We start from the raw sequence: 27,440 nt of genomic DNA, 5'->3' as shown, positions 1-27,440 counted from the left end.
CCATCAAAAAACTAAAAGCACATGGGCAGAAAATGCACCGTGTCATCACACAGGAACAGTAACCAAAAAAAGAAAAAAGGGAAAAAGAAGAAGAAAATACAAGAAAACCTGCAATATCAGGGGATAGGGCACTAAGAAGAAAAAAGTAGAGAAGGAGAATATTGAAGGAAAAAAAATGGGAAAAATGCAAAAAGAAAAACAAGGAACAGGGTTAACGGTGAGAAAAAAGGGGGGGACACTTACATTTAAAAAAGAAAAAAAAAATTCAGTGAGGAACAGGGAAAAGAAAAAGTGTTGAAAACTAGGACCTGGGAGGGGAAGATTAAGAATAATAGTAAAAAGGACAAACATATTAATAATAATAGTTGTTTCAAAACACACAAATACAAGCAAACTAATCCCCAGAAAAAAGAAAGCGAAAAAGAAAAAAATAAAGAGAAGAAAAAAAAATCAGTGGAGGACAGGGCAGGGCATCCAAGCTCCCCGTCTGAGCACACAGACTGTGATGGAGTTCCTGTGGGCCCAGAAGGTAGGTGGGAGTGGGGGATGGCCGCACCTCCGTTCACCAAGTGGGTGTGGGGTATAAGAGTAACAAGAGGAACCTTTTCAGTCTTGCAGGTCCGGAGTGACTTTGGGGTTGCTGGAAAGCAGAACGTGTTCTTAAGCCCCAGGAATCTGCTAGAGCATTGTCTCTTTAAATATCCAAAATAGTCAAGCCACTTTTACACCTTCAAAATGGCGGTGTCCTCTTGACCGGCAAAAGTCCACAGCTCAGCCTGCCTTTCTTTTCACCTTCTCCATTTATTCCCCAGCCACTGTGCAGTCTTTTGTGTAGTCCCTGGCTAGCAGGGCTGATTTTTAGGTTAATCTTAGGTCCTACCACCATTTGGGAATGTCCAAGCTGTCTGTGCCGTCAGAATCGCTGCCAGACCGCAGCTCCGTATGTCTCCTTTTTTGGTATTTTCATGCATATTCTTCTGCTAGTTGGGGTTTAGTCCACTTCCATATCCTCCTCTTCAAGGCTCAGGGGTCCAAGATTATCTTCTGTGTCTGTGTTAATTGGTTTCCCTTTTCTTTGTTGAAGAGGGTCTGTGCAGTGTTTGTGCTTTAGTCCGCCACCATCTTGCTGGACTGTCCATAGGGTTTTCAAGACTGCACATCTTTCTCTCCTGAAGCAGCTGGTGGGTTGGAATTACTGACTTTAGGTTGCAGCAGAGTGTTTTAACTGCTGTGCCACCAGGGCTTATTTACATAGCCTGATAGAAGGGAGTAAATTCTATGGAAAAGAAATAGAGATTGGGATTGGTGGGAGGAGAATAAGCAAGGGGAGGAGGGGGGAAGAGTAGGCTGGGATTAGGAATGCGTAGGGGAGGCAGTTTCAGTGGGCAGGACACTGCTATTTTAAATAGAGTGGACAGGGTAGGCTTTATTGAGATGGTAACATTTAAGCAAAGATTTGAAGGAGATGAGAGAGTTAGCCTTGTGGATATTAAAGAGAAAAGTGTTTTTAAGGCAGAGGCCCAAAGGAGCCAGCCTAGCCTTTTTATGGAACAGGAAGGCCACTGTGGTTTGAGTACAGTGAATGAGGGGGAAAGAAGTGAGAGATGAAGTCAGATATGTAATGATGGGTATACAAACCCAGTCTTTCTTCAGAGGAGTGGCTAATGGGTTTGAACTGCCAGCCTTCTGGTTAGCAATCAGATGCCTTAGGCACTACACCACCAGAGCTCCCAATGGTGGGTATACATCACCATATTTAGGATTTTGACTTGTACTCTGATACTGTAGTAAAAGGGGAGGGCTTTGAACAGAGTGGCATGATTTTATAGAAATTTTAATGGGATTATTATGTTGTGCTCAGAACATATTGAAGAACCAGGTATAGGAGACAAGGATGGAAGCAGGGAGAGTGGTTAGGAGGATACTGCAGTTACCCAAGTGAGAGATAATGGTGGCTTGGATTAAGATGGTAGTGGCAGAGCTGGTGAACAGTAGTCAGATTCTGGACTTTTTTTTTTCCTCCTAAATTTTATTTATTTCGTTTTTGAGAATATACACAGTGAACTATATACCAGTTAAGTAGTTTTCTACATGTACAGTTTAGTGACATTGATTACATTCTTTGAGTTTAGTAACCATTCTCACCATCCTCCTAAATTATTCCTCCCTCATTAATACAAACTGCCTGCACGCTAAGGTTCCTGTCTAATCTTCCAAATTGCTATTGTCAGTTTGTTCCCATATATAGGTAGATCTTAAAAGAATACAATGCTCAAAGCAGATTTTTTTTTTTTTTTTTTACTGGTTAAGCTAAATTGTTCAGTTTAAGAAGACTTCAGGGAATATTTTTGGTTAAAGATTGTCTCAAGGCAGTAGTTTTAGCAGTTCATCTACCATCCACGGCTGCAGAAAATCTAGAGTCTGGATATATTTTTAATGGAGGGACAGTATGATCTGGTGGTTTAGATATGTGGTATGCAAGAGAAGAATCAAGAGTGAATTCAGATTTTTAGAACTGGAAAGGTGTTGCCATCAATTTAGAAGGGGAAGGCTATGGACAGAGTAGTCTCTCAGAGAAAGGGAATTCAGTTTTGGCCATTTCCCCCATGTGGGGATACCTGGGAAGCAGATGTAAATCTGGAGTTTAGAACAAGCCAAATCTTTTAATGTGGGCTGGAGATTTACCAAAAGAATAAAAAATTTGGGAAATTTTAATTAGAAATTTTTTTTAGTGAGCATTGTAAAGATGTGTTAGAATGCTGAGTTAAATGTTCTATACCAGGGTGGGAAGATACTGTACAACTCCTTTTTTAGGATTATTTTAAAGAGGATATGACAAAGCAGACAATTTTACTCTGCTTTTACTCTCTCCTAAGTTTTCTGGTCTTCAGTTTTCTCTTCTGCAAGATGGAGTTAAAACCTACCTTATGAGGGTTAAATTAAATACTGTGTGTGAAATGCCTGGCACCGGTCTTTGTAGGTAGGCAGGTGCCCAGTTAAGATAGCTTCTTTCACAGCAAAGTTTGATCTTAATCATTTTTCAGATGCGGTCACAAATTGAAGTTAAGAAAATAAACTCGGGTTGAAACACTTTTTTAGTATTATCTCTACTGTATAATATAGATCTTTTTTTAGTTATTTAGTACAGAATTCCTAGTTCAACTTTATAAACATCACTAAATAATTGTGTTATTAGCAATATACTGAGTGTGTTCCCACATACGTGATCTTAGTTAATATGCGAAACTGTGATTGGTGGTGATTTTATTATTTCACAAATGAGTAGACCCAGTGATTGTAATTTTATCCAATATAAAAATAACTAGTAGGAGCCAAGTTAGGAATTCAGATTTAGCTTCTGATTTCAGCCATATTCTTTGTATTGTGTGTGTTTTCCTACTACACATAGGTATACTTTCAAGATGTGTTAGTAATATTTTACTAATAAATGAAATTGCTATCTGGGAGTAAGTGGGTTTATGAAACTGTGGTATCACAAGAATAAGAAATATTTTGAATTGTTATGGAGCTATAATCAGTTTTTTAACATTACTTTTGTAGTGATAAACTTATTTACTTCACATTGTATCATTTTAAATCTCAGTTGTGAATTTTTTTTACCGTTGTATCAAGCAGCAGACATACTCTTTTCTTTTTCTACTACTACCAGAATATATTTTTTATTTTTTTCTCTTTTGTTTTTTGTTTTAAGAGCTTGTTCTACATCCAAAGTCATACGTACATTTAGTTTCATTCCCCATTTGCGATGTCCAGCCCTAACCCAGTCTCCTCCCCTCCGTACCCTGCAACCCTCCCCCTGTGCTCCTCATAATTACGCACTCCTGTTTGTCCTGCATTTCCTCAGTTTGAATGTTGGTCCTTTGGTGTCCCATGGTTTATTGCTTTAGGGGATGTATTACCCTTGAGTGTGTGGGTGCAGCATCCTGGGTTGAGTGATCTGCGTGTACATCTTGCTAACCATTGGGTGGAGAGCCTGCCCCTGGGGGTGTTTTATTCCAGGTGCCGAATGTATTTCAGGACCATAATATTGGGAGTCTCACCAGACTTCATCTGACCAGTAATTCTGGTCATTATTGAGTTTTTGGATTTTGTTTCACATTTTCCCTCCTACTCTATCTAGGATCTCCAGATTTCCTGAGTGGTTGGCATTGGTAGCCAGGCACCATCCAGTTCTTCTGGTCTCGAGGTCCATCGTGTCCTTGGGTTAATTGCTTCTAAATGCCCTTTTCTTGTGTGTGTGTGTGTTCTTCACTTCCAATGCTAGAAAGACCATTAGCTGCATCCTAGATGGCTGCTTGAAAGCTTTTAAGACCCCAGTCGCTACTCACCAATGTAGGATGTGGAGCAACGTCAAGCAGCAGACATATTCTTGCCAGGAGTATTAGGGATGAGTGAGTTTTAGTTTTGTACATGCTATTTCTTCCACCTGCAATCCTTAATACTTTTTTTTTTTTTAAACCTGATTTCCTTCAGAGAGTACCTCCTTTAGGACAATTTCTGTCCTAGGTGCTGGAGATACCTGGGGTGAGCATAACAAACAAGGTTTTATTCTCAGGAACGTTACCCTCTAGTGGAGTGGTTCTGAGCATGGTATAGAGACCCGGGAGTTCCCAAAACCCTTTGAGGGGGCTCTTCAAGTTCAAAATGTTTTTCACAATAATGAGACATGAGATTACAGTGGAGTTACATGATACGATGATACCACAACAGATTAAATGCAGATGACAACACATTGTCTGACTCTCAACTTGATTTGGACACATCATCAGGAGCGGTCAATCACTGGAGGGGGAACATCATGTTTGGTGATTTTGAGGCTTAGAAGGGGCAGTGACCACTCTTGGTGAAATGAATTGGCATAGTAGTTGCAACGGTGTACTCAAATGCTGGTAATTGTTGAATGATGTAGGACCAGGCAGTGTTTTGTTCTGTTGTGCATAAAGTCTCTGTGAGTCTGAGTCTACTCAACTGCAGGTATCTACATCTAAGGTAGGAATAAATGCCTAACATGGAGGATGATTTTGGTTAAGTGAGAGCATATGTAAACCATTGAAGATGATATCTGTCACATACTAGATGCTTAGTAAACATTTGGGCCAGCTGTCTCAGTGAGAATGGGGGAATATATAATTTCACTGACATCATATACTCTAGCTCTTCAGTTTGTGTATCTAATAACTTGACTTTTTTTTTCCAGCCTCCACTTTATGTCAGTGTTAAGCTTGCTGTCTGTGGAACCCATTAAGATCATAGCAGTAAAAATGAAACTGACAACCAGCAACCGTGCTGGTGAGAGACATGAAAATTAAATATGAAAACTAATATAGTAGGATTAAGTACAACAGCATTACAATCAGAGTTGATTTGGCCTTTCCAGAGGGCCAAAGGGAAAGGAAAGAAAAGCGGTTATTCCTGCCATCAAAGTCTTTGCTTATTGAAGACTCGGGGTATGTATACACAGGACTGACTCAAAGGCAATTTAACAACAACATATTTTTTAAGAAATGCTCTAGTAATTTTAGCAAAATGAAATTCTTGAATTAGAACTAAATGACGTCTCTTGGAATGCAGAGCAACACAGGGTTACTTTCAGAGGAATAAGAGTCAAAATGGTGGTATGCTTTTCACTGATGTCAGTAAATGTTAGAAGACAGTAGAGCAGAATTTACATAATTCTAGGTTGTGACTAGAATTCTGAATTCATGCAGTTTATTTTATTTTACTTACAATTTATTTAAATTAATAAAATACAGTAGGATAATAAAAGAAAATAACAATGTATCATGGCCAAGAAGAGTTCATTTAGGAATCATTCAACATTAAAAATATATTAATGTAATTCACAACTTGGAGAAATTTTATATGATCACTGCCAAAGTGCCAAAAAACTTTGGTAAAATGTGTTAGAATTCAGTATTTGTTTTAAAAACACATCTCTTATGCTTTTTCTTTCTCCTCTGTGGTATCCCAAGAATTTAAATGGTCTGCTTTTCTTGTCCAGCCAATTAGCAGTCAAATATCCAGTACTTGAGAGAAAGGTAAACCTTTACTTTACAGCATACACAGAAATTAACTTGAAATATATCACAAACCCTCCATGTGGGAGACGCAGGTTAGATTCCTGGCCAGTGCAGGTCAGGTGCAGCCACCATCTGTCAGTGGAGGCTTGATGTTGCTGTGATGCTGAACAGGTTTCAGCAGAGCTTGAGACAAAGTCTTTATAGCTTTCATAGCCCACTAAGCAATTGTTGCATCTCCACTTAAGCAACATGAGACCCAGTGGTAATTAAGGTTGTTGTCAACCTGGCTGGGCCTGGTTCTGAATTCATGCAGTTTATACAGGAGCTTCAGACCTAAGACTTAAGAGTTTAGTACTTTCTGAAAACTTTCTTGAGATACTTCGGCCATAAGCAAAAAATGGACCCAAGCTTCCTGTCTCTTTATTGGTGATTGCTGAATAAGGATAATGACTTACACACACTTATTTGACTCTGTCCTTAATATCCTATCAACCTGATTCAACCAATCCACACACAAAAAAATACTCTGCTGTCATTTGACACTTGGGAGGGGCCCCTTCAAACCCCTGACCCTCCTCTTCCTGAAAAAGAAGGTGATGATGATGCCTTTTAGAGTCCTTGGGTGATGCGAATAGTTAACACGCTTGAGTGGTAACTTAAAGGTTGAAGTTCCATTCGGAATATATGGCAACTGGTTTTTACAGAGAAAATGGAAACTCTCTGATAGAAACTTTCTTAACCTCCTCTAGGCTAAGCTAGACCTCTTTGTGTTCTCTGTTCTTAACATTGGAGGAATATCCCTTCTAATAAAGTCTAGTTGTTCCTCCCACCCCCAGCCTTAACAAGAGCCTTATTATATTGCTTCATTTCCTGTAAAATTTCAACCTCTCCTTTTTTTTTTTTTTCCCTGGACTCTTAATCAGTATTCACTTTATCCTGCCCTCTCCCATTAATAAACGAACTAAACAAAATTTTCCTGGGCCTTCAAGCCACTACCTAGTAGTAGTTCTCTCCACCATCACCCTTTAGCCTTCTCCATCTGACTTCCAAATCAACCACATCTCCAAAGTTGCTTTTTGCAAAGGTTAGCAGTAATCTCCCCATTGTCAATCCAGGGGACATTTTTTGGCCTGATCTTGACTTCTCAACAAACTCCATGTGATTGATTTTGCTCTTCTTTTCTGTCTCCTTCCTCACCATACGATTTTTTTTTTTATTTATATAGTTATTTAGGAGCTCTGGTAGCATTGTGCCTAAGGCACTTGACTGCTTACCAGAAGGTTGGAGGTTCAAACCCATCAGCCACTCCTGGGAAGGAAGGTTGGGCTATCTACTCCTGTAGTGATACTGCCTCGGAAATCCAAGGAGGGATCACTGTGAGTCGGGTCCAACTCAGTGGCACATAACAACAATAGTTTTAACCAGGTTCCTCATCTCTGTAGTTTCAGACATCATCAGTGTGCTAACAACTTAAATCTCCAATCCTTACCTGCTTTTTTGTACATCACCTGCTTTTGTGACATCTGCTCTTGGACATCTCAAAAGACATCTCATTCCTACTTGACATTTTGTCTATTACGTATTTCAGTGTCTTACATAGTGCCTAATAGGTACTGGATAAATACATGCAGTCTTTGGCAGAGTGCCTGGTTAACATGCTTAACTGCTAACCATGAGATTGGGGTTTCGAGCCCATCTAGAGGCACCTGGGGAGAAAGCGCTGGCAATACTTCTAAAAAATGAGCCATTGAAAATCAATGAAGCACAGCTTTACTAGAATCCACTCCAGGCAGCTGGTGGTTACTGGTCTTTTGGCAGGCGTGGAAGCTTCAGAATATGGTGATTTGGGTCATTTAAAAAAAAAAAAAAAGCACTTTGCTTTACAAACTAGAGTTGGGGTTTTTCTCTTCATTTACTTCATTCTCTTCATCACTGTTCAGATTTCTATAAGATATCAGGTCCATTGTGCCTAGCTATTCCTATCAGATTATCACTGTTGTTAGACACATAACTACTTCTGTAGCTACAAAATTCTGAGAATAATTTTCAGGAACCAAAAAGGAGCTTTTAGGAGAGAAGATATATGCCACTTTTAAAAATACCACTACATTTTGCTGCAAGTCTGGAAACAAAAAAAAATAGGTTAATTGGTTTTCCTTAATATTACTGTGTTTATAATAGAGTTTGATTTTTAACTTTTAGTATTTTAAACTTTCAAAGTTTTAAGGAGACTCGCCTTAAATTTTGTCAGTGCATGAAAAGAGAAGCATTTTTTGACTATATAATTTAACAAACGTTTTGTACGTATCATCCACCAGCAGCTATCCACCAGCACCAGCACCACCCAGTTATCTTTGAGTCAGCTCCGACTCGTGGTGACCTCATGTGCATCAGAGTAGAACTGTGCTTCATAGGGTTTTTTGCTGGCTGATTTTTTTGGCAGTTGATCACCAGCCAGGCCTTTCTTCCAAGGTGCCTCTGGATGAACTGCAACCTTCAGCTTTTTGGTTAGCAGCCAAGCGTGTGAACTGTTTGTACCACCCAGGAACTCCAATATATCACAGTGTCAAAATGTAGAAAGCACTCTTTCCATAAAAAGGAGTTGAGGGAAGAAAGGAGGACGTTTTGAATTGGGGAATTTTATTTAACTCGGTGATTACCAATGCAGAGAGCAAATTTGTTATCTGATACCTGTGATTTTTTTTCACTATAAATCTTACTATGTAGTTTCTAGGAATTTTTAGGGAAGTGAAGAAAAGATGTAGCAGTATTCTCATTGTATCTTTTTTTTAAAAAATTACATTAAGAGTGCAAAGGTTTGTCTTTTTTTCTTATTTTGAATAATTGTTTTCATATAGACAGTTCTTTACTCTGCAGTTTATTTGCTGTCTCTTTTGAAGAGCTTCAAGAGATTTATGCTATCTACATTTATTTTAATACTGTCATTGATTTATAAGGCAGATGCTTACCATATACATTCTTCATTCAACTGCTGGTCTCTTGGACAGTATGTGCTTTTTTTTTTTTTTTTAAACAGAGACAGCTAACTCATTGGTAATTTTCTGGTATAGGAACACCTCATTTTATTGTGGTTTGCTTTATTGTGCACTGTAGATAATTGTATTTCTTACAAATTGAATGTTTGTGGCAACTCTGCATTGAGTAAGTCTGTTGTCACCCATCTTTCCAACAGTGTGTACTTCTTGACTCCATGTTATATTTTGGTAATTCTCACAATATTTCCAACTTTTTCATTATGCTCTTGCACACTTGATAGACTACCAAACCCACGCCTTCAAGTCGATTCTGATTCATAGTGACCTCTGTAGGGTTTCCAAGGCTTTATGAAAGCAGACTGCCTTATCTTTCTCCCATGGCTGGTGGGTTTGAACCTCTGATCTTTTGGTTAGCAGCACAAGGCCTTAACCACAACGCCACCAGAGTACCTTTAATAGACTACAGTATGGTGGAAACATAACTTCTGTGTACTGGGAAACCAGAGAATTCATGGAACTTGCTTTATTGCAGTACTCCCTTTATTGTGGTGGTCTGGATCAGGTGGGTATGCTTGTATACCCACCTCCCATGTATGTTCAATTTATAATTTGCTTTACAATATGTTGTGATCTTTTCCTATGTCTGAGTACTTTTCTCCATTTTAAGCTTTTAAGTAATATAGTTTAATATTGCTGCTTTAATCTGTGGACATCTTTTGGGGAAGGGGAGCATTACTTGGCAACCATAGTAACATTTGTAAACTAAAAGAAAAGGGTAAACGGAACACCAGTGTGCATTAATTAGAGTAGCCAGGCATTGCTGTTAGATGCCTTCAAGTCGGTTCCAACTCATAGTGACCCTATACCTTATGTACAACAGAGCGGAACACTGCCTGTCCTGTGCCATTGTCACAGTCATTGTTATTTTTGAGCTCATTGTTGCAGCCACTGTGTCAGTCCATCTTGTTGAGGATCTTCCTCATTTTCATTGACCCTTTACTTTACCGAGCACGATGTCCTTTTCTAGGGACTGGTCTCTCCTGATAACATGTGCAAAGTAGATGAGACAAAGTCTCACTGTGCAATTAAGGTAGTGACAGATCAGAGAATTCTTAATCAGTCATTTATAAAAGTAACCAAATACTGTCACATGAAGTTGAGAGCAAAAGTTTAAATCCATCTATTCTGTCTAATATGGCGAAGCTATAGTTAAATGATGTGATCTTGCTAAGATACTAATATGTTTTGATTTAGGTTAAAATCCATCTAAACTTTATACCTAACAGAGCTTGAGATGTAGGCTTTGAAAGGTTAGGTCATAAATAGCACAGTGTTGCTAAAATTTGGATTTTCATTAACTTTGGCTTCTATGGGCTTGCCTTAATGAAATTTTTAGGTCTAGTGGAAATAAATATTCTACCTAGTTGAGAAATTCTATTAAGGTTTATGATGCCAAAAATGGATTCAGTAGCAATTCATATTTGGCAGACATGTTGGATTGCCTTTACAAGTTTAAGGCATCTTTTTGAGTATATTCTCTGCAACCCACTGTAGAACTTCCTGCCCTCAAGGTCTATAACTGTAACTGATTGATAGCCTCAGCAAATTAACTTTCCAAGTCTTTGATGAATAGTTACGTAGTTTGGATTGTGGACCCCTCTGTAGCATACATAGGAGCTAGTAGTGTAGTGGTTAAGATATTTGGCTGTTAAGCTAAAGGTCAGTAGATTGAACCTATCAGCCACCCGGTGGAAGAAAGATGAGGTGGTTGGCTTCCATAAAGATTTACAGTCTTGGAAATTCATTGGGGGTTGCTGTGAGTCAGAATTGACTCCATGGCAGTGAGTTTGGTTTGGTTTTGGTATAGCATATGTAGGAGCTCTGATGGTGCAACGGGTAAAACATTTGGCTACTAAGTAAAAGGTTGGTGGTTCAAACCTACCAGCCTCTCCCTGGGATAAAAATGAGGCAGCATTCTGCTTCCATAAAGATCACTGTGAGTTGGAATCAACTCTGTGGCTGTGGGTTTATAAATACATAGAGGAGCTCTGGTGAAGTGGTGTTTAGCTAACCGAAAAGTTGGCTGTTCGAATCTACTAGCTGCTTTGTGGAAGATGGTTGTGATGGTCTGCTTCCATAAAGATTTCAGCCTTAACAACCCAGTGGGACAGTTTGTCCCTGTCTTAACAGGGTCACTGTGAGTTGGAATCGATTGAATGGCAAGGGTATAATGTATATAAATTACCTATTTTTGCTTAAAAGCCATGTGAAGCTGGAAATTATCCCAGTTTTATAGTGTGGATTGGAATCCAAGTTGAAGTGACTCCAAAACTCTACCCCTTTGACCATCTTGACTCCCATGATCACCTGTTAGATTGAGGCATTTATCCACCCGTTGTTTTCAGTGTGTGCTCTAGGACTCTCTGCAGCTCCTTTGGGAGTCATGAGCTTACTTTGTATGTTCATTTTATACAGTTATTATGTTTAGAAGAGTTCTGCTGCTGAAAATGTTTGAAGTCTTCTGTGTCATATCTCTAAGACTTACCTAGAATGAATGGGTATTGTTGTTGTTGTTATGTGCCGTTGAGTCGGCCCCGACTCATAGCGACCCCTCCTTGGGTTTCCGAGGCAGTATCACTACGGAAGTAGGATTGCCCAACCTTCCTTCCGAGGAGTGGCTGGTGGGTTTGAACTGCCAGCCGTCTGGTTAGCAGGCAAGTGTCTTAGCCACTATGCTACCAGAGCTCCCCATTTGTCTTTTGGAATGGACTGTATCTGTATTCATTCGTAGTTCACATATATTCCATAATGATGTTTTGTGCAGCCTACTGTTAAATGATGAGTTCCAAGAGATCAAACACACACGTTTAGGGTGGGGAAGTGATTAGTGTTACAATTTGTTGCTGGAAAGTGGGCAATCTACAGTTTATTGTGTTAGAGTTCACTGGTTCTCACTACCAGCTCTTGTTGAGTTTAAAGGCTTTTCTAAGCATGATGTAATGATAGGTTAAACTCCTGGATGGCCTAGCTGATGCAATATAGTCTGAGGCCCAGGACTTTATTGGGGCAAGGGTAATGCTTGTTTAAAAACAAAACACGCTACTGTAAGTTTAATGAGGCAATTTAAGATAGCTTTCCCAGAGTGGGAAGAGAATATAATCTCAATTTGAAGATTGAAGTTGGTTAATTTGGTTTCAGTGTGCTGACTGCTCTCACTGCAAAGTCTTTTCATGAGATGGCGTTGAGGATGTTGGTGGTCTTGTTTCTTAATGCCCCCAAAATAAACTTATTTTCATATTTGCCTGAGGATTTATGTACTTTATGGTTTAAGAATATGACAGAACAAGCTACTGTAAGTTTAACGAGGCAAGATTATTTAAGTTAGTTTTTCCTGTGTAAACGAGAGGGGTGGGGGGGGCATGTACTATCTGTATTTCCTTACTTTGTAAGTAAAAAAGCATGGGATAAGATACGTTGCCATGTTAAATGTACATACTGGTCCAGACAGGTGGAAATGGAACGTGCGTTAGAATTGAGGAAATACAAGAGCGCCTAAGTCTGAGGACACATTTCCCATGTGACATTGCCATTCGCCGTTTTGACCCACAAAAATGGCATGATACAATCCAAACCGGTGGAAATGCTGAGGCGGCACAGCACCGCCAGAGTTCCAGGGCCACCCGCTTTCATTCCGGGTTGCTTCTGGTCAGCGTTGGCGCAGCCAGCCCGGGCCTGCAGAGGAGCCGGGGAGTCGCCTCGGCCTGCGGGCGGAGTTTTAGCTCGTCCTCTTGTGGCCTCGCCCCCGCGTGGCCCCGCCCCCATGAGACGCGGCGGCCGCCGCCCTGGGCGCGGCAAGTTCTGGGCTGGCGCCCCTGGTTGGAGCTAGGCAGCAGGCTGTCGGCGCTGCAGCTCCAGCGCTTGGCTGTAAATGGCTCTTCTTCCACTGCTGGCTGGACCCTACAGAAGCTCCAGACCTAGCTCAGAGAGCGCACCTCTTTCTCTCCAGCCACTGCCGTGCACCCCATACAGTCTCGTCCTTTACTCAGTCTTGGAGGGAGCCTAGTAATGAATTTGGGGGAGACAAGCGTCCGAGATAGACGAAGGTTTAGGGCACAGAGGCCCAGCTCAGCGATGGCTCCCATTTTTGGAGACGCAGGCGAATTTGAGCGATTACGGAGGTGTGGTCGACTGATCTTAGGACGGAAACGCTTCATTTCTTTGCTCTCTGAGGAGGAGTGAAAGGAGTGTAGAGAGCAGGACACCTATCTTCGTTTCCTGAGAAACCTGATCTTTGACAAGACTTTGCATTTTCTATGCTTAGTAACAGAAGGTGTCCAGGAGGACTTCTGTTATAAATTTTATTTGCTGCTTGAGGAAACGCAATGACTTCTCATGACGGGGAAGCCTGCTTTGCCTTTTCTATACTCCTGGAGGGGAGTCTTGCGCACGTGTTTACCAGCAGCTAGGACAAGGAAGAGAAAAGGTATCGACGTTAAGAGGCTGGGTTGTTGGATTGCTTAAATTGTGAAACTTCAAAGTTGTTGTAAGTCAGAGGAGTTTGACTGGATCAGGGAGGGAATGGCTCTGGCATGGTGTGCAGCTCTACCCCAAGGTTAGCAGTGATGTTTCACTTAATCTCCTTTTAAATCAAACTTGAGGTTTTGCTATGACTTCTGCAAGATTGTCCAAAGACGCATGCGTCCGTGGTTTCTACTGCAAGGCTGCTGTATGGTGGGGAAACAGGTTTCCCACCTTTAGAGTTTTGAGTGTTTTTTTTTTTTTTTTTTTTAAAGCAGTTGGCTAATCTGTAATACAGCCAATCACAAGAAATACTGGCTACATTTCACTGATTTTCACTTTGAATAGGAATAAAAATTGTACTTTTACAACGTTTGGAAAAATATTTTAACGTGAATCTGAACTATTGATAACTGAGTCGGAACTATTTTACTAAGTCAGGCAGCTTGCTTAGTAGCTTTGTTACATTGAAGACAAACTGAGTTTACTGCTCTTTGATGTGATTAGTTGTATTGACTCGGTAATTTGAAAGCCATTGCTGCCTTGGGCTTGTTTTGTGCTCAAAGAACCACTTTGCAGTATTACGTTGCTCACTGGGCATTCAGCACACAGACAGATGATTTTTAGAGCGTTTTGGCAATACTGAGGTCATTGTTTCACAAGTGATATAAAATGGAGGCTCATCAGACATGCAAAGAATATACACAGAGGGAAACTGGATTACAGTAGAGTTCCTTTATAGCCGAGATACGGAATACCTAGGTTACACAGGGTTTCTTCATATGAGCCATGTTATGATGGCGCTCTGCTCTACTTTTGTGTCCCCTCATACTTTAGCATATTCCTTTATAACAGTGGAATAGATCTTTATTTTATTTTTATTTTTATTTTTTTTTAATACACCTGCAGCCTCCATTAAGGTGTCTCTTGGTAATCAACTGAATAATCTAGAAGCCAAACTGAATTTACATGGTCATGTTGGTAACTAGCCTTGTTTCTTAAAAGATAAGTTCTTTGCACCAGAGTAACAATAACTGAGAGAAAACATGAATTTCCTGTGGCTTAGTGTACCGTTGCATTCTTAAGAGAAGGACATCAGCAGACTGATCTTTGTGTGTCTGTCTCTGTCTCTCTCTCTCTCACACACACACACACACACACACACACACACGTGCACACACACCCTGTCATATCCCTGCAAAGGTAGATCCCAGGGAGAAGGTGCTGGCTTGTCTTTGATTTGCCCTGACTCATTAGTTCCATAAGGAGCTCTGGTGGTGTAGTGCCTAAGGCATTTGACTGCTACCAGAATGTTGGCAGTTCAAACCCACCAGGCGCTCCTAGGAAGGAAGACTGGGCAATCCACTTTCGTAGAGCTCTACCGCCTCTGAAACCCAAAAGGGGTTGGAAGTTACTGATGGCAGGGAGTTTGTTTTTTTGTTCGTTTGTTTGTTTAGTTAGTTCCATTGTTGATCATTTCTCCCAGATACCATTTAGCTCTTGAATAATGTTTATTACGCTGCTAATGAATGTGTAGTAGCATGGTGGGGGGACCTCCGGGCTGCAAGGAGCTCTTTACCATTGAGCCCCATCCCCAGTGTTCTGTGGGCCTCTGTGGTGCTTTTCTCTTAATTCTTTCTCTGGCTGTCTCGCTCTTTTGCACATTATTTTTTCTGATGTGGAATGAACAGAATGATTTACTTTCTCTGAGTACTAGCCATAACTTTCCTTTGAGGATGGCCTCTCATGAGGGGAGACACTGATTCACTAGGTAACAAGGTTAATATCTAGCCTATTTTACTGTTTTAGGGAAAGCGCTCTTACATCATTGTTGGTTTGGGGTCACTATGAGTCGAATCGACGTGATGGCAGTGAGTTTGTTTGGTTTTGTGTAGTGTTTCTTAGTTTCTATGGTTCAGTTTCTGTTGTCAGCCAGCATCTCTTATTCTGTGTGGTTTTGGAATTGGCAACAAAGACCATTTAAAAAAAATCTTTTTAAGGGAACTCTAAATGTATTCTGGAATATTTCGAAAAGAGTACAATTCCTAATAATCAAAATCCACATTTATTGTAATTTATCTTCTATTTTTAACCCCATGTGTTTTCCTTTGTTCTTCTGCTTATAGTGAAAATATTTGACATGTACATATTATTTGTAAGAGAAGTTAGAGTTGTAACTATATTTTTCTTTCTTTCTTTTTTTTTTTACAGAAATGAGCCGTCAGACTGCTACAGCATTACCTACTGGTACTTCAAAGTGTACACCATCCCAGAGGGTGCCTGCCCTGACGGGCACAACTGCATCCAACAATGACTTGGCGAGTCTTTTTGAGTGTCCAGTCTGCTTTGACTATGTGTTACCACCCATTCTTCAGTGTCAGAGTGGCCATCTTGTTTGTAGCAACTGTCGCCCAAAGCTCACATGTTGTCCAACTTGCCGGGGCCCTTTGGGGTCCATTCGCAACTTGGCTATGGAGAAAGTGGCCAATTCAGTACTTTTCCCTTGTAAATATGCCTCTTCTGGATGTGAAATAACTCTGCCACACACAGAAAAAGCAGACCACGAAGAGCTCTGTGAGTTTAGGCCTTACTCCTGTCCGTGCCCTGGTGCTTCCTGTAAATGGCAAGGCTCTCTGGATGCTGTGATGCCCCATCTGATGCATCAGCATAAGTCCATTACAACCCTGCAGGGAGAGGACATAGTTTTCCTTGCTACAGACATTAATCTTCCTGGTGCTGTTGACTGGGTGATGATGCAGTCCTGTTTTGGCTTTCACTTCATGTTAGTCTTGGAGAAACAGGAAAAATATGACGGTCACCAGCAGTTCTTCGCCATTGTACAGCTGATAGGAACACGCAAGCAAGCTGAAAATTTTGCTTACCGACTTGAGCTAAATGGTCATAGGCGGCGATTGACTTGGGAAGCAACTCCTCGATCTATTCATGAGGGAATTGCAACAGCCATTATGAATAGTGACTGCCTAGTCTTTGACACCAGCATTGCACAGCTTTTTGCAGAAAATGGCAATTTAGGCATCAATGTAACTATTTCCATGTGTTAAAATGGCAACCAGACATTTTCTGGCCAGTGTTTAAAACTGTTGCATTCAGTTTCACAGAGAATAAGGCACCCATCAGTCTGCCGACCTGAAACTATTTTGGTAGGTGGAAGCTAGACACATGAAAGTTAATAAAAGGAAAGCTGTTAATACAGGAAACAGTTGCATGTAGTAACGCTAATATATTTAAAATAAGTCAACAGTAAACCACTGAAAAAAATATATATACTCCCAAGATGGGCATCTTTTGTATTAAGAAAGTTGATTCTGCAGGAAGCATTGTAAAATAATTCTGAATTTGTGTTTGTTGTAGATTGATTGTACTGTTGAAAATGTTTTTTTTTTTTTTTTTAAATTGCGTGTGCGCGCACATGTGTGTGTGTATGTGTGTGTTTGGTTTTCTTCCTCCCCCTTTAACTGACAAGCCATGTGGAGTGGTCCCGGACCACTGCTTTCCGAGCCCTCTGTGAGTCACTACATAGTGCTGCTGTGTATTTTCTTTGTGTGCGTGTGTTTGCTAATTTTTATTAATTCTAGTTTTTCATTAAATAAATAAATTTGACTTTCTTTTCTGTAATTCATGTTTTTCCTCACTTTTTTTGTACCTTTTTAAAGTTAGTGTCTTTTTGATATGCATAATTGTTTATGGTGAAGTTTATACATGTGTGTTTGGTATTTTCCTTTCCCCCATTAATCAGTTGATTAGAAATATTTTAAATTCAGGTATTTTCCAGAAAGAAAAGATAGCATTGGAAGAATTATCAAAAGTTATCTAAAACAGTTATAAAATGGTGTGTCTCTTTTTTCCCTTCCCATGTGAGTCATACCTTCACATTTATTCTTTGAAAGGTTAGAGAATAAATTGATTTTTAAAAACAGAAAAAAAAATCAGGCTTAGTTTTCTTTTTTCAGATATCTTGAATAAATCACATGTTTAAAATTTGTTCTTATATTTATTGGTTTTGCAAAAGAAGGTATTGTCTTCACAGTATTTGTAATTAAAAGCAAATCATTTGTTTAAAAAAGACAGTTTGCAAAAAAGGATGTTTTTGTCTTTTATAATTCTCATTAAAAAATATCTGGCAAATTAAAAACTCTTAATGTGTCTACTTCAGGTCTAAGTTTCATGAAATCCAGTTACTTTCCTGTTCCATTGTCTGCTTTGACCATAGAGCAGAATAATGTGCCATGTTTTGAGGAGTGGAGATAGCTCTAAAGCTAAAGAATGTGTGTCAGGCCGCTGTTTGGAGTACAGTCTCCTTTTCTCTTTCCTCTCGGCCACATTTTGATGTCACCAGCAACTCTGTAGGAGAATGACTAAAACACCACATTTTTTTCCCTTTTTTTTGGGCGGGGAGGTAAAACAGTAACAATGAATTTATTTAGTATTTTCTAGCATAGTGGTTCTTGGAAGAAAGATTGGGTAATCTACTTCCGCGGTGATACCGCCTCGGAAACCCAAGGAGTCGTCGCTAGGGGTCGGGTCCGACTCGACAGCAGTGAGTTTATCGACAGCAGTGAGTTTATCGTAGTGGTTAAGAGCCTGGTTGGTTGTGCCTGGGTGGCGGTCCTGGCTATACCGCACTTACCAGCTGTGTGACCTTGGGCCCTTGTTCTTGATGTGCAATTGAATTAATAATGGTAGCTGTCTCAGATGGCTAGATGGGGGTACAAGTGAGTTACCTAGAACATTGCTTAGCAGGAAGTAAGCACTCATCACATGTCAGCTACTACTGTGCCTTTCACCAGCAGCATACTGTTAATTGTTGCTGCTTATCCTGTGAGGTGGGAGCTCTGGTAGCATAGTGACTAAGACAACTTGCCTGCTAACCAGAAGGCTGGCGGTTCAAACCCACCAGCCACTCCTCGGAAGGAAGGTTGGGCAATCCTACTTCGTAGTGATACTGCCTCGGAAATCCAAGGAGGGGTCGCTGTGAGTCGGGTTTGACTCGACGGCACATAACAACAACAACAACAATCCTGTGAGGTACATGTCAAGAATCTGAAATTGCCTTCTGAATGGTCAGAGATCACTTTATTTTATGGGGTTCCTATGGTTACCCTAAGTCTAGAAAATTAAAATTAATTTGGATTTCCCCCTCGTCCCACCACCAATTATAAAGTGTTCAGTCCTGTTAATCATTGTCAGCAAAGGTTTTTGTCTTTTCCTACATAAGCATTACTTTTTGAATTGGTTATAAGGTGCTTGTGTAGCCATTTCTTTTTGTGGTGAAGAGACACCAAAAAAACCAAACTCATTGCCCTTGAGTCAGATCCAATTCATAGGGACCCCTCCTTGGGTTTCCGAGGCAGTATCACTACGGAAGTAGATTGCCCAACCTTCCTTCCGAGGAGTGGCTGGTGGGTTTGACCCGCCAGCCTTCTGGTTAGCAGTCAAATGCTTTAGCGCTACACCCACCAGAGCTCCTGCAAAGAGGGCAGCCACAAATCCAGGCCTTTTAGCACGTGTGTTCAGGAAAGCATCTTTTTTCCCCCGACTTGGTCCAACACCTTCCTGGACTTGTAATCAACTAGTTCCACACTCTGCGATTTACTCGCACTCTACCCTCCCTGCTCCCCATGTCTGGACTACTCTGTCTTCACTTTCCTCTTCCTCCTTGCTTGTCATCTCATCATTTAGGACTCGCTCAGTATTTATTGAGTAAAATACAGTGCTGGCGGCGCAGTGGTTAAAGCATTCTGCCGCCAACCAAAAGCTCGGCGGTTTGAACCCATTAACTGCTCTGCGAGAGAAAGATGAGGTGGTCTGCTTCCGTGGATTTCCAGCCTTGGAAACCCAGTGGGGCAGTTCTACTCTGTCCTAGAAAGGGTTGCTGTGAGTCCGAATCAAGTCGATGGTTGTGGCTGTGGTTTGTGATAACTTTCAAAATAGCTTCTGACCATTCTTTTCTGCTTGAACAATTTTTACCTCTTTCTAAATGGACTTTGGGAGCTCTGGTAGCATAGTGGCTAAGACACTTGCCTGCTAACCAGACGGCTGGCGGTTCAAACCCACCAGCCACTCCTCAGAAGGCAGGTTGGGCAATCCTACTTCCGTAGTGATACTGCCTCGGAAACCCAAGGAGGGGTCACTATGAGTCGGGGCCGACTCGACGGCACATAACAACAACAACAACAACAAATGGACTTTAAAAAAAAATTTGGTGAAAATACCCATGACAAAACACCCAAGTTTTGACATGTGCAAGTTAATAACAAAGGTTACATACTTGACATTATTTTGACATTCTCTACCTATATTGTTTCACCACCATTAACTTAGACTTTCTAGCACGTTCTCATCTGTGCGTCACGGTTACTGTTTTGTCAGTTTGATTTCACAGATAATTCTATGGAAGAGTGCTGTGCTCAGTGCAAATATAACTGAGCTTAAACTGTTTTAAAAATGACTCCACTGGATAGTTTTGGTTCAAGGTGTAATGACTCGTCATTTTTTTGATTAGTTATTATAATCTGATTATTTTCTGAAATCCTCAATAGCTGGCTGTCTCCCACAGGAATTTAAGCAAGGATTTATCTTAAGACTGAATCCATGACACTTTTTTAAAGTTTAAGAATGAATTAGAACTTGGGTTTGTCATGTTCCTTGCTCATTGCTCTGTGATTCCAGTAATAGAATATTGTTTCTCATGTTATATATATGGGGTATATTTGCAGAGTTATATAATTTTGTGGTTTTAACATTTTAAAATATTTTTCTAATTATGAAGTATGTGCTCATTGTATATAGATTTTAGAAATTATAAATTGACATGAAATCATACCACCATTGAGAGGTTACTGAATTATTCTCTTACCAGACTTGTGTTTATACACATTTATTTTTACAAAATTGAGATGATATAATTAAGTACCCACACTTTTACCCATTTGTTTTGAGGAGTTCACCATTTTAATAATCTGGGAAAAACAATTTTGGTAATTACTGTGACGATTCACTGTAATTTTAGCTGGCTTTCTGTTGTTGGATGCTTTGTCTAGTTCTTTTGGCTATTTATAAATAACCTGTGAACATTTCTGTCTTATGATTATATTCTTGGGATTATTTTCTTCTCTTGGAAGCTATGAGATCAAAAACTAAACCTTGTGGAGAAGTGGTAAGTGGGAAGGATAGTCCATTTTATTATAATCTCACATTTTGCTAACTGTAGCACAAAAGGTGGTGAATTCTGTATGGTGGGCAAGAAGGTTGGCATTTACATTCGTTAACTATTTTTTCTAAGTGGTAGTCATATTTTTGGCCTACAGAAATGATGTCTATAGCCACATTTCTTGGTCCCTGTTGAGACTGGATTTATAAACTTAACTCTCTCATTCTTAGGTTGCCTTTGTTACAGTGAGTCCTCTCCTCCTCTTTGTGCCCCTGTTCTGGTGGCTTCTTTCAGGGGAGTGTGGGAGTGAGGGGGAGGCAATGCGCTTTAACTCTTGTTTTATATTCTGAAGCTTGAATTTGTCCTGTTGAAGTGAATCATGGATCAGTTTAATAAGTTAATGATAGTTTGGGGAACAACTTTTCCTTGGAGTGATTTTTATTATAGCATGTATGACTTGAAACAAGCACACAAACATTTGCCACTTTAAGTGTATAAATTCAGTGATACTACACTATGATCATTACCCACTATCCATTTACAGTTTTTAATCACCCAAACAAAGGCACTTCCCTTTACGCAGCAACAACTCTCATTCCCCTCTCCCTCAGCCCCCTGCTAGCTACTAATAAACTCTGGTCTCTATGCATTTGTATGTTCTAGATATTTGATATAAGTGGGATCATACAGTATTTGTCCTTTCGTGTCTGACTTCTTTCACTCAGCATGTTTTCGAGCTTTTTATCCATGTGATACATAGCATGTATCTGACCTTTCTTTATGGCTGAATGATAATCCATTGTATGTATAGACCTTGTTTATCCATTATCTGTTGATGGACTTGTGTAACTTTTTCTAAGGCTCATATTTCTGTAAACTTTAAACTTAGGTGAATGGCTATAGATAGCTCGGCTCACCAAAAACAACAGTGTGGCAGTATAATAGCTCAGAAGCTTTTAGATTTCTAAGTGAAAAGTTGTAATCCAAATTAAAGAAAAACACTGGGTCAAACTAAACACAGTTGAGGTCAGTCTGTGACTGCTGCATTAGACTAAAGAGTAAGATCGGAACACAATCCAGTGAGTAGAGCCTGACTCTCCAGTTAGTCCTGTAGTAATTTAGGTTGTACAAGAAAGGGACAGATAAAGTGCTAGTGGAAACCTGTAGACTGAGCCATTGCTTGAGCTGCTGTCATTCTCCCCACCCACCCAGTGTCTGTGTTCCAAACAGAGAGGGTTATTTGGTGGTTTACTGCTTGTGATACTAAAATATTTTAAAAAATAAAAACATTTATCCAAAAACTGTATTAAGACACATACTACAGATTACAACAGTCTTTGAGAACCATATTACCTGATAAGGGTTTAATACCCAGAAGATACAAAGAATTATTACAACTCAACAAAAGACAGTCCAATAAAAAATGCGCAAAGGGACTGAGCAGACATTTCACCAGAGGATACATACATGGCACACGGGGCCACCGGGAGTCAGCCTCCACCTGACACCTACCAACACCCATTGAAGTCAGTGCTGCTGAGTCGACTGCTGCATGCTGACCCCCCCACGTGTATCAGAGTGTAACTGCTCCCTAGGGCTCCACTGGCTGATTCATTCCGGAAGCACAGGTCTTTTATAAGATTACATCTTGATAGGTTTACACTGTCAATCATATTATGATTAGGATTCAGTTTAAAGGGTTTAAGTTTGTATCGTGAGAAATGTACTCAAAGTATGTTACATTTTGTACTTGATTTAAAATAAAGCCCCAGAATATTAGACACACTAAAGAATTATAGATCTCTGATAGCAATCAGATGAAATGTGTTCCAAGTAAGTGATTTTTTTTTTGGCAAAACTTTCCTTAATGTGTTTTTAAAAATCATTTTTGATAAAACTGTTTTAAAACATTTCATGGATCAGTGATCAGTCTATTCAGATCCTTTGCTCGTTTCCTTTTTTTTTCTTTTTAAATTCAGGATCCACTAAACATTAGTAAAACAAACAAAAAGAACATTAGCATTGGACCATGAAGCATCAAACTAGATAATGACTACACTTTTGTATTTCCATAGTGTCTACTTTTTAAGCTGCTAACCAACTTTTCATGGCGGTAAGGGCTCAAGTACTTCTTGTCTGCATCGAAATAATGTGAGCATGAATGTACCTAAAACAGCAGCAGGAAAACTTGATGTTGACATCTAATAATTCCAGTTTAATTTTGGATATGGAAAGGGTATTGGCAAGTTACATGCTTTGTGGCAGCCCTCCTAATGGTGACGTTTACTCATTTCAGCAGTTTATAAAATAAAATAGTAAAAGTCAACCCCCTTAACTCTCAAACAAAACCCACTGCCACTGAGTTAATTCCAACTCAGCAACACTATAGTGCAGGGCGGAACTGGGTCCCAAGGCTGTAAATCTTTACGAAGCAGACTGCCTCATTTATCCCCTGGAAAGCAGCTGGTGGGTTCGAACCGCAGATCTTTTGGTTAGCAGCCGGATCCTTTAACCCCTACACCACCAGAGCTCCTTCCCTTTACTCTTAGCAGTTGATAATCTGACAGCATGCTTGGTATCAGTCCTGAAGGTATGGTGGACCAAAGGCGCTTACTACAGGGACCGTGCGGTGGTGGAGGTGCTGTGTGCTGTCTGGTCGGCAGCAACCCTATGGTGGCAGACACAGCTGATCACTCGTGGTACCAGAATCCCCTGCATTTCAAGCAGCTACTACCCCACACAACTGGAGATGGCACTGGGGAAAACCCAGTGACCTCCCAACTGTTTTTATGAAGCGGATCTGTGGCATTGATGTGGCCAGAAGGCAAATTTTGATAGGTGCCAAAGGAATGAAAGAGAAGGCTACATCTACTTTATACTTTTTCCTTCTTTAAAAACTCTCAGCTATCTTTCTTCAGTATTACTAAAGTTACAGATTTATAAATAAGTGATACTATTTTAGGATCAATCACTTGAATAGCTCTATCTGCACATGAATAAAGTGACTAGGGATCTTGGCCGTTGATGTATGGTTTGTGGTAAGGTTCAAACAGAAACCAAAGCAAAACCCACTGCCGTTGGGTTGGTTCTGACACAAGGGACAAGCCCAAGTAAAGACTTGTGCTCCTCAAGCAGACAATGTAAAGTTTCTTGATAACCAAAGCACTTAAAAGATTTATTTGGTTTTAATAGTTGAGTTTTAAAAGCTTGTGCATAAAAAGCTTGTGGAATACTGGTTAAACACAAGGTTCCAAGGCTTCAACCCCCTGGATGGTATCATGTTTTCAATTAAGTCCCACTGATTGGGTCTGTTGGATAACGAGAGTCTTTGGAACAACAACTTAAAAACAGTGTTGGAGAAATCAAGGCATGCTGTTCCAATTTCACACAGCATCCAGGTTTCCTCAGTAGGCTCCTTTACAAAGAAAAAGCAGAAGACCAAACCCACTGCCACTGAGTCGATTCTAACTCATAGCGACCCCCACTGGATTTCTAAGACTCTAAATCTTACAGAAGTAGATTGCCTCATCGTCCTCCCATGGAGCAGCTGGTGGCTTTGAACCACCGACCTTCTGTTTAACAGTCAAATGCCTAAGACATGCTTAAAACGAGGGCTCAGAAGATGCCCTAATGCTGCTTACAAATAAATGCAAAGCTCTCGATGAAAAACAGAGAATGCCAACTTTTTAAGAAAAGGTTCTGTTCTTTGTTACCACTTACTGGGTGGAACCATGCACTTAAGTAACAGCAGAGCAGTTTGCGTGTGGGTTAGCTCCCTCTGGTTGCTGAAAAGGAATTAACAATCATAGCTTGTTTCTTTTCTTCCCTTGTAAGAAGGAGCTCTGGTAGCCTAGTGGGCTAAGGCACTTGACTCCTAACCAGGAGGCTGGTGGTTCAAACCCACCAGCCACTCCTCGGAAGGAAGATGGGGCAATCTACTTCCATAGCGATAGTGCCTCCGAAACCCAACCTTGAAATCTCTCTCTCTGGCTCTGTGGCGGTGGCCTATGCTGCCAGAGCTCCTAGATATGTGCACGCATAAATGTGTGTGCTTTGCCTCAGGAGAAGAAATGGCTGGCTGTGGGATCTGGGAAGGGTGGGCAAACAAACAGAAGGGTAGGTAGTAATTCGCATTTAGGCATCAGGGCCAGCCGCTTGGTCCAACTTGCTGCTTGGTCCAACTTAAGTGATCCTGTTAGTTAGCAGTGCTCCATCCCTGCACTGAACCTAGTTTGGGATGTGCAGACCTCATCAGTTGTACGGTTTGCTGAGCACTTCATCCTCCACAAGGACTAATAGTTGACTGTATTTCCAATTCTGGTTCCCCTTCTAAGCCCACAGGTGAATCTGTTTAGGAAATGTTCTATACAAACGCTTCTAGAATTTTTACTGTGCATCAGTAAAAGTCACCTGCAGAACCTACTGAAACAGATTTTTCGACCTCATTCCCAGCATTAATTTCATAGGCCTGAGAATTATGTATCTCTTAACATATTCTCAAGTGCTTGGCTTCTAATTCAAAGGTCAGCAGTTCAAACCCACCAGCTGCTCTGTGGGAGAGACCTGGCAATTTTCTCCCATAAAGATTTCAGCCTAGGAAACCCTATGGGGCAGTCTACCCTGCCCTGCCCTATAGGCTCTGAGTAGGGATCAACTTCACCACACATGACAAGTTCTTGGAGTCCCTGCGTGGTCCAAGTGGTTAATGTGGTTGGCTGCTTACTGAAAGGTTGGCAGTTCGAGTCCAGACAGAGGTGGATCAGAGGACAGCCCTGTCGATCTATTTCTGAAACATCAGCCACTGAAACCCTGTGGTGCACAGCTCTACGCTGACACACACGAGGCCGCAGGTCAGAACCAGCTTGATGGCATCGGTCAACAGTCCTCAGGTGACAAGGATGCTTCTGTCCGCAGTGCACACTGAAAACCACTGTGCTGCAGCTTTCCAGGGATGGCCGAAATCCCACCAACGACAAGGAAGAATTCCATTTTTATCAATTTATTAAATCTGCATCTAATAACTGTTTATCAACACTAGCCATGCCACCTGAGTTCATTATTACTGTGAGTTATGTTCATAGATTAGAGACATTTTTCTTACCCCTACTGCTGTGAATAAAATTAATGCTGTCAGTACTTTTTAACACTTTGTAACTTAAAATTCTGAGCAGCTGAGATTGGGGCCTATAATTTGCTATTTAAGAGACCACCAGGTCTGGTCTTGACAGTGAAGCCACCATCGAAAGCTGCGTTGAGCACTTCATCCAGGCAGCCGGCTGGGACGAAACTCAGGTCCCGCCGCACGTTGCCCGGGATCTCTTCCAGGTCCTTCTCGTTCCTCTGAGGGATGATGATCTGCTTCAGTCCTGCTCGGTGCGCCGCCAGCACTTTGTCTTTAATCCCACCCACCTGTCAGGAGAGAGAACAGTATTAAGGTTATGATTCTCCTCCTCAGGCAGAGAAAGAAACCCTGACCCACATTTCACTCAATGTAACCACCGCGATTTAAAAAAGTCCAGATTGTCTTCTGTTCTGGTACAGCATGAGCCAGGAAAGCCAAGGAAAAGGTTCATCATTATTAACCTAAATTCTGTGTTTCAATTAGTGCTATACTGAAAACACAAATCTGATCACTACTAATTGGTAAGATTGAAACAAGGTCCTTAATTTAATGGGGGAGAATTCTGCTACTAAAGGTTTTGACAGGTCTGAGCACCTTCACTTCTGTCAACCACCTCTCATTTCACACTGTCAAGGCTAACAGCTCCTATGCTGTCCTGTCTGTAGTTTATTCTGAAAAGTCAATCAATATATATTTTTTTGACTACAAGTATTGTTCCTGCAGAGCTAAGTTGTGTGCAACATTGTTTCCTTCCCTAAGGTGTAGAGCCACGCCCTCTATGCCATTTAATGGTAAGAAGACTAGTGTCAAGTTCAAACATCTTTTAAAAACATATCATCAATTGCTTAATCATACATTTTAGCTCGCTTCATACTTTGACAGGAGTTTCCTTACAGCTTTTTGTTTTTCTTAAAGCTTAACTGCTATTTTTTTTCCTGAAAGATGAAGAACAAAAAGCAAATCAATCCTAATGCCACAGAGTCAATTCTGACTCATAGTGACGCCCAGAAGGTTTCCGAGGCTGATAAATCTTTACAGCCATGGAGCAGCTGGTGGGTTCAAACCACTGACCTTTTGGTTAGCAGCGCAATGCCTTAACCACAGCGCTACCAGTGCTCCTTGAGGAAGAAGAAACAAAACAATCTAGGTCCTGTAGTAGTTTTAAAATATGTCCACAAATTCTTTTTCCAAAAAGTAGAGTCCAATTCCCCTTCCTCTGAATATGGGCCAGTCTTACACGACTCACTTAGAAGAAACACAATGTGGTGGAAGTGATGCTATGTAATTTCCAAGACTAAGAAGAATCACCTGTAGTTGGAAAATCTGGCCTTGGTGACAGAAACAATGATGGAGACTGCAGATAGAATTTTGCAAGACCAATGACTTATTCATTGCAAATACTTTTTTTCAACAACACATGGCGGCTATACACGTGGTCTTTGCCAGATGGAACACACAGGAATCAGACTGACTACATCTGTGGCAAGAAGCGATGGAAAAGCTCAGTATCTTCAGACAAAACAAGGCCAGGAGCTGATTGTGGAACAGATCATCAACTGATCATATGCAAGTTCAACTTGAAGTTGAAGACA

The 27,440-nt window shown here is 40.6% G+C and overlaps 2 protein-coding genes across 2 annotated transcripts in view; one reads left to right on the top strand and one right to left on the bottom strand.

Moving 5' to 3' along the window:
• SIAH1 (siah E3 ubiquitin protein ligase 1) overlaps positions 1-16,617 on the top strand; it is a 46,367-nt gene extending 29,750 nt beyond the window's left edge. Inside the window, exon 2 of the mRNA XM_007946917.2 lies at positions 15,767-16,617. Within this exon, the coding sequence (XP_007945108.1) occupies positions 15,769-16,617 (849 nt within the window). The 5' untranslated portion in view covers positions 15,767-15,768. The remainder of the gene's footprint in view (positions 1-15,766) is intronic.
• A 9,293-nt stretch (positions 16,618-25,910) lies between these two features.
• Positions 25,911-27,440, bottom strand: part of LONP2 (lon peptidase 2, peroxisomal) — a 127,027-nt gene continuing 125,497 nt past the window's right edge. Inside the window, exon 15 of the mRNA XM_007946886.2 lies at positions 25,911-26,135. Within this exon, the coding sequence (XP_007945077.1) occupies positions 25,911-26,135 (225 nt within the window). The remainder of the gene's footprint in view (positions 26,136-27,440) is intronic.

The sequence above is a fragment of the Orycteropus afer genome, unplaced genomic scaffold, assembly GCF_000298275.1.
Source record: "Orycteropus afer afer isolate SDZICR_OR568_19922 unplaced genomic scaffold, OryAfe1.0 scaffold00009, whole genome shotgun sequence".
Classification (NCBI taxonomy): Eukaryota; Metazoa; Chordata; class Mammalia; order Tubulidentata; family Orycteropodidae; genus Orycteropus; species Orycteropus afer.
The sequence above is the reverse complement of the archived record's forward strand: the minus strand, read 5'-3'. Positions and strand labels throughout refer to the sequence as shown.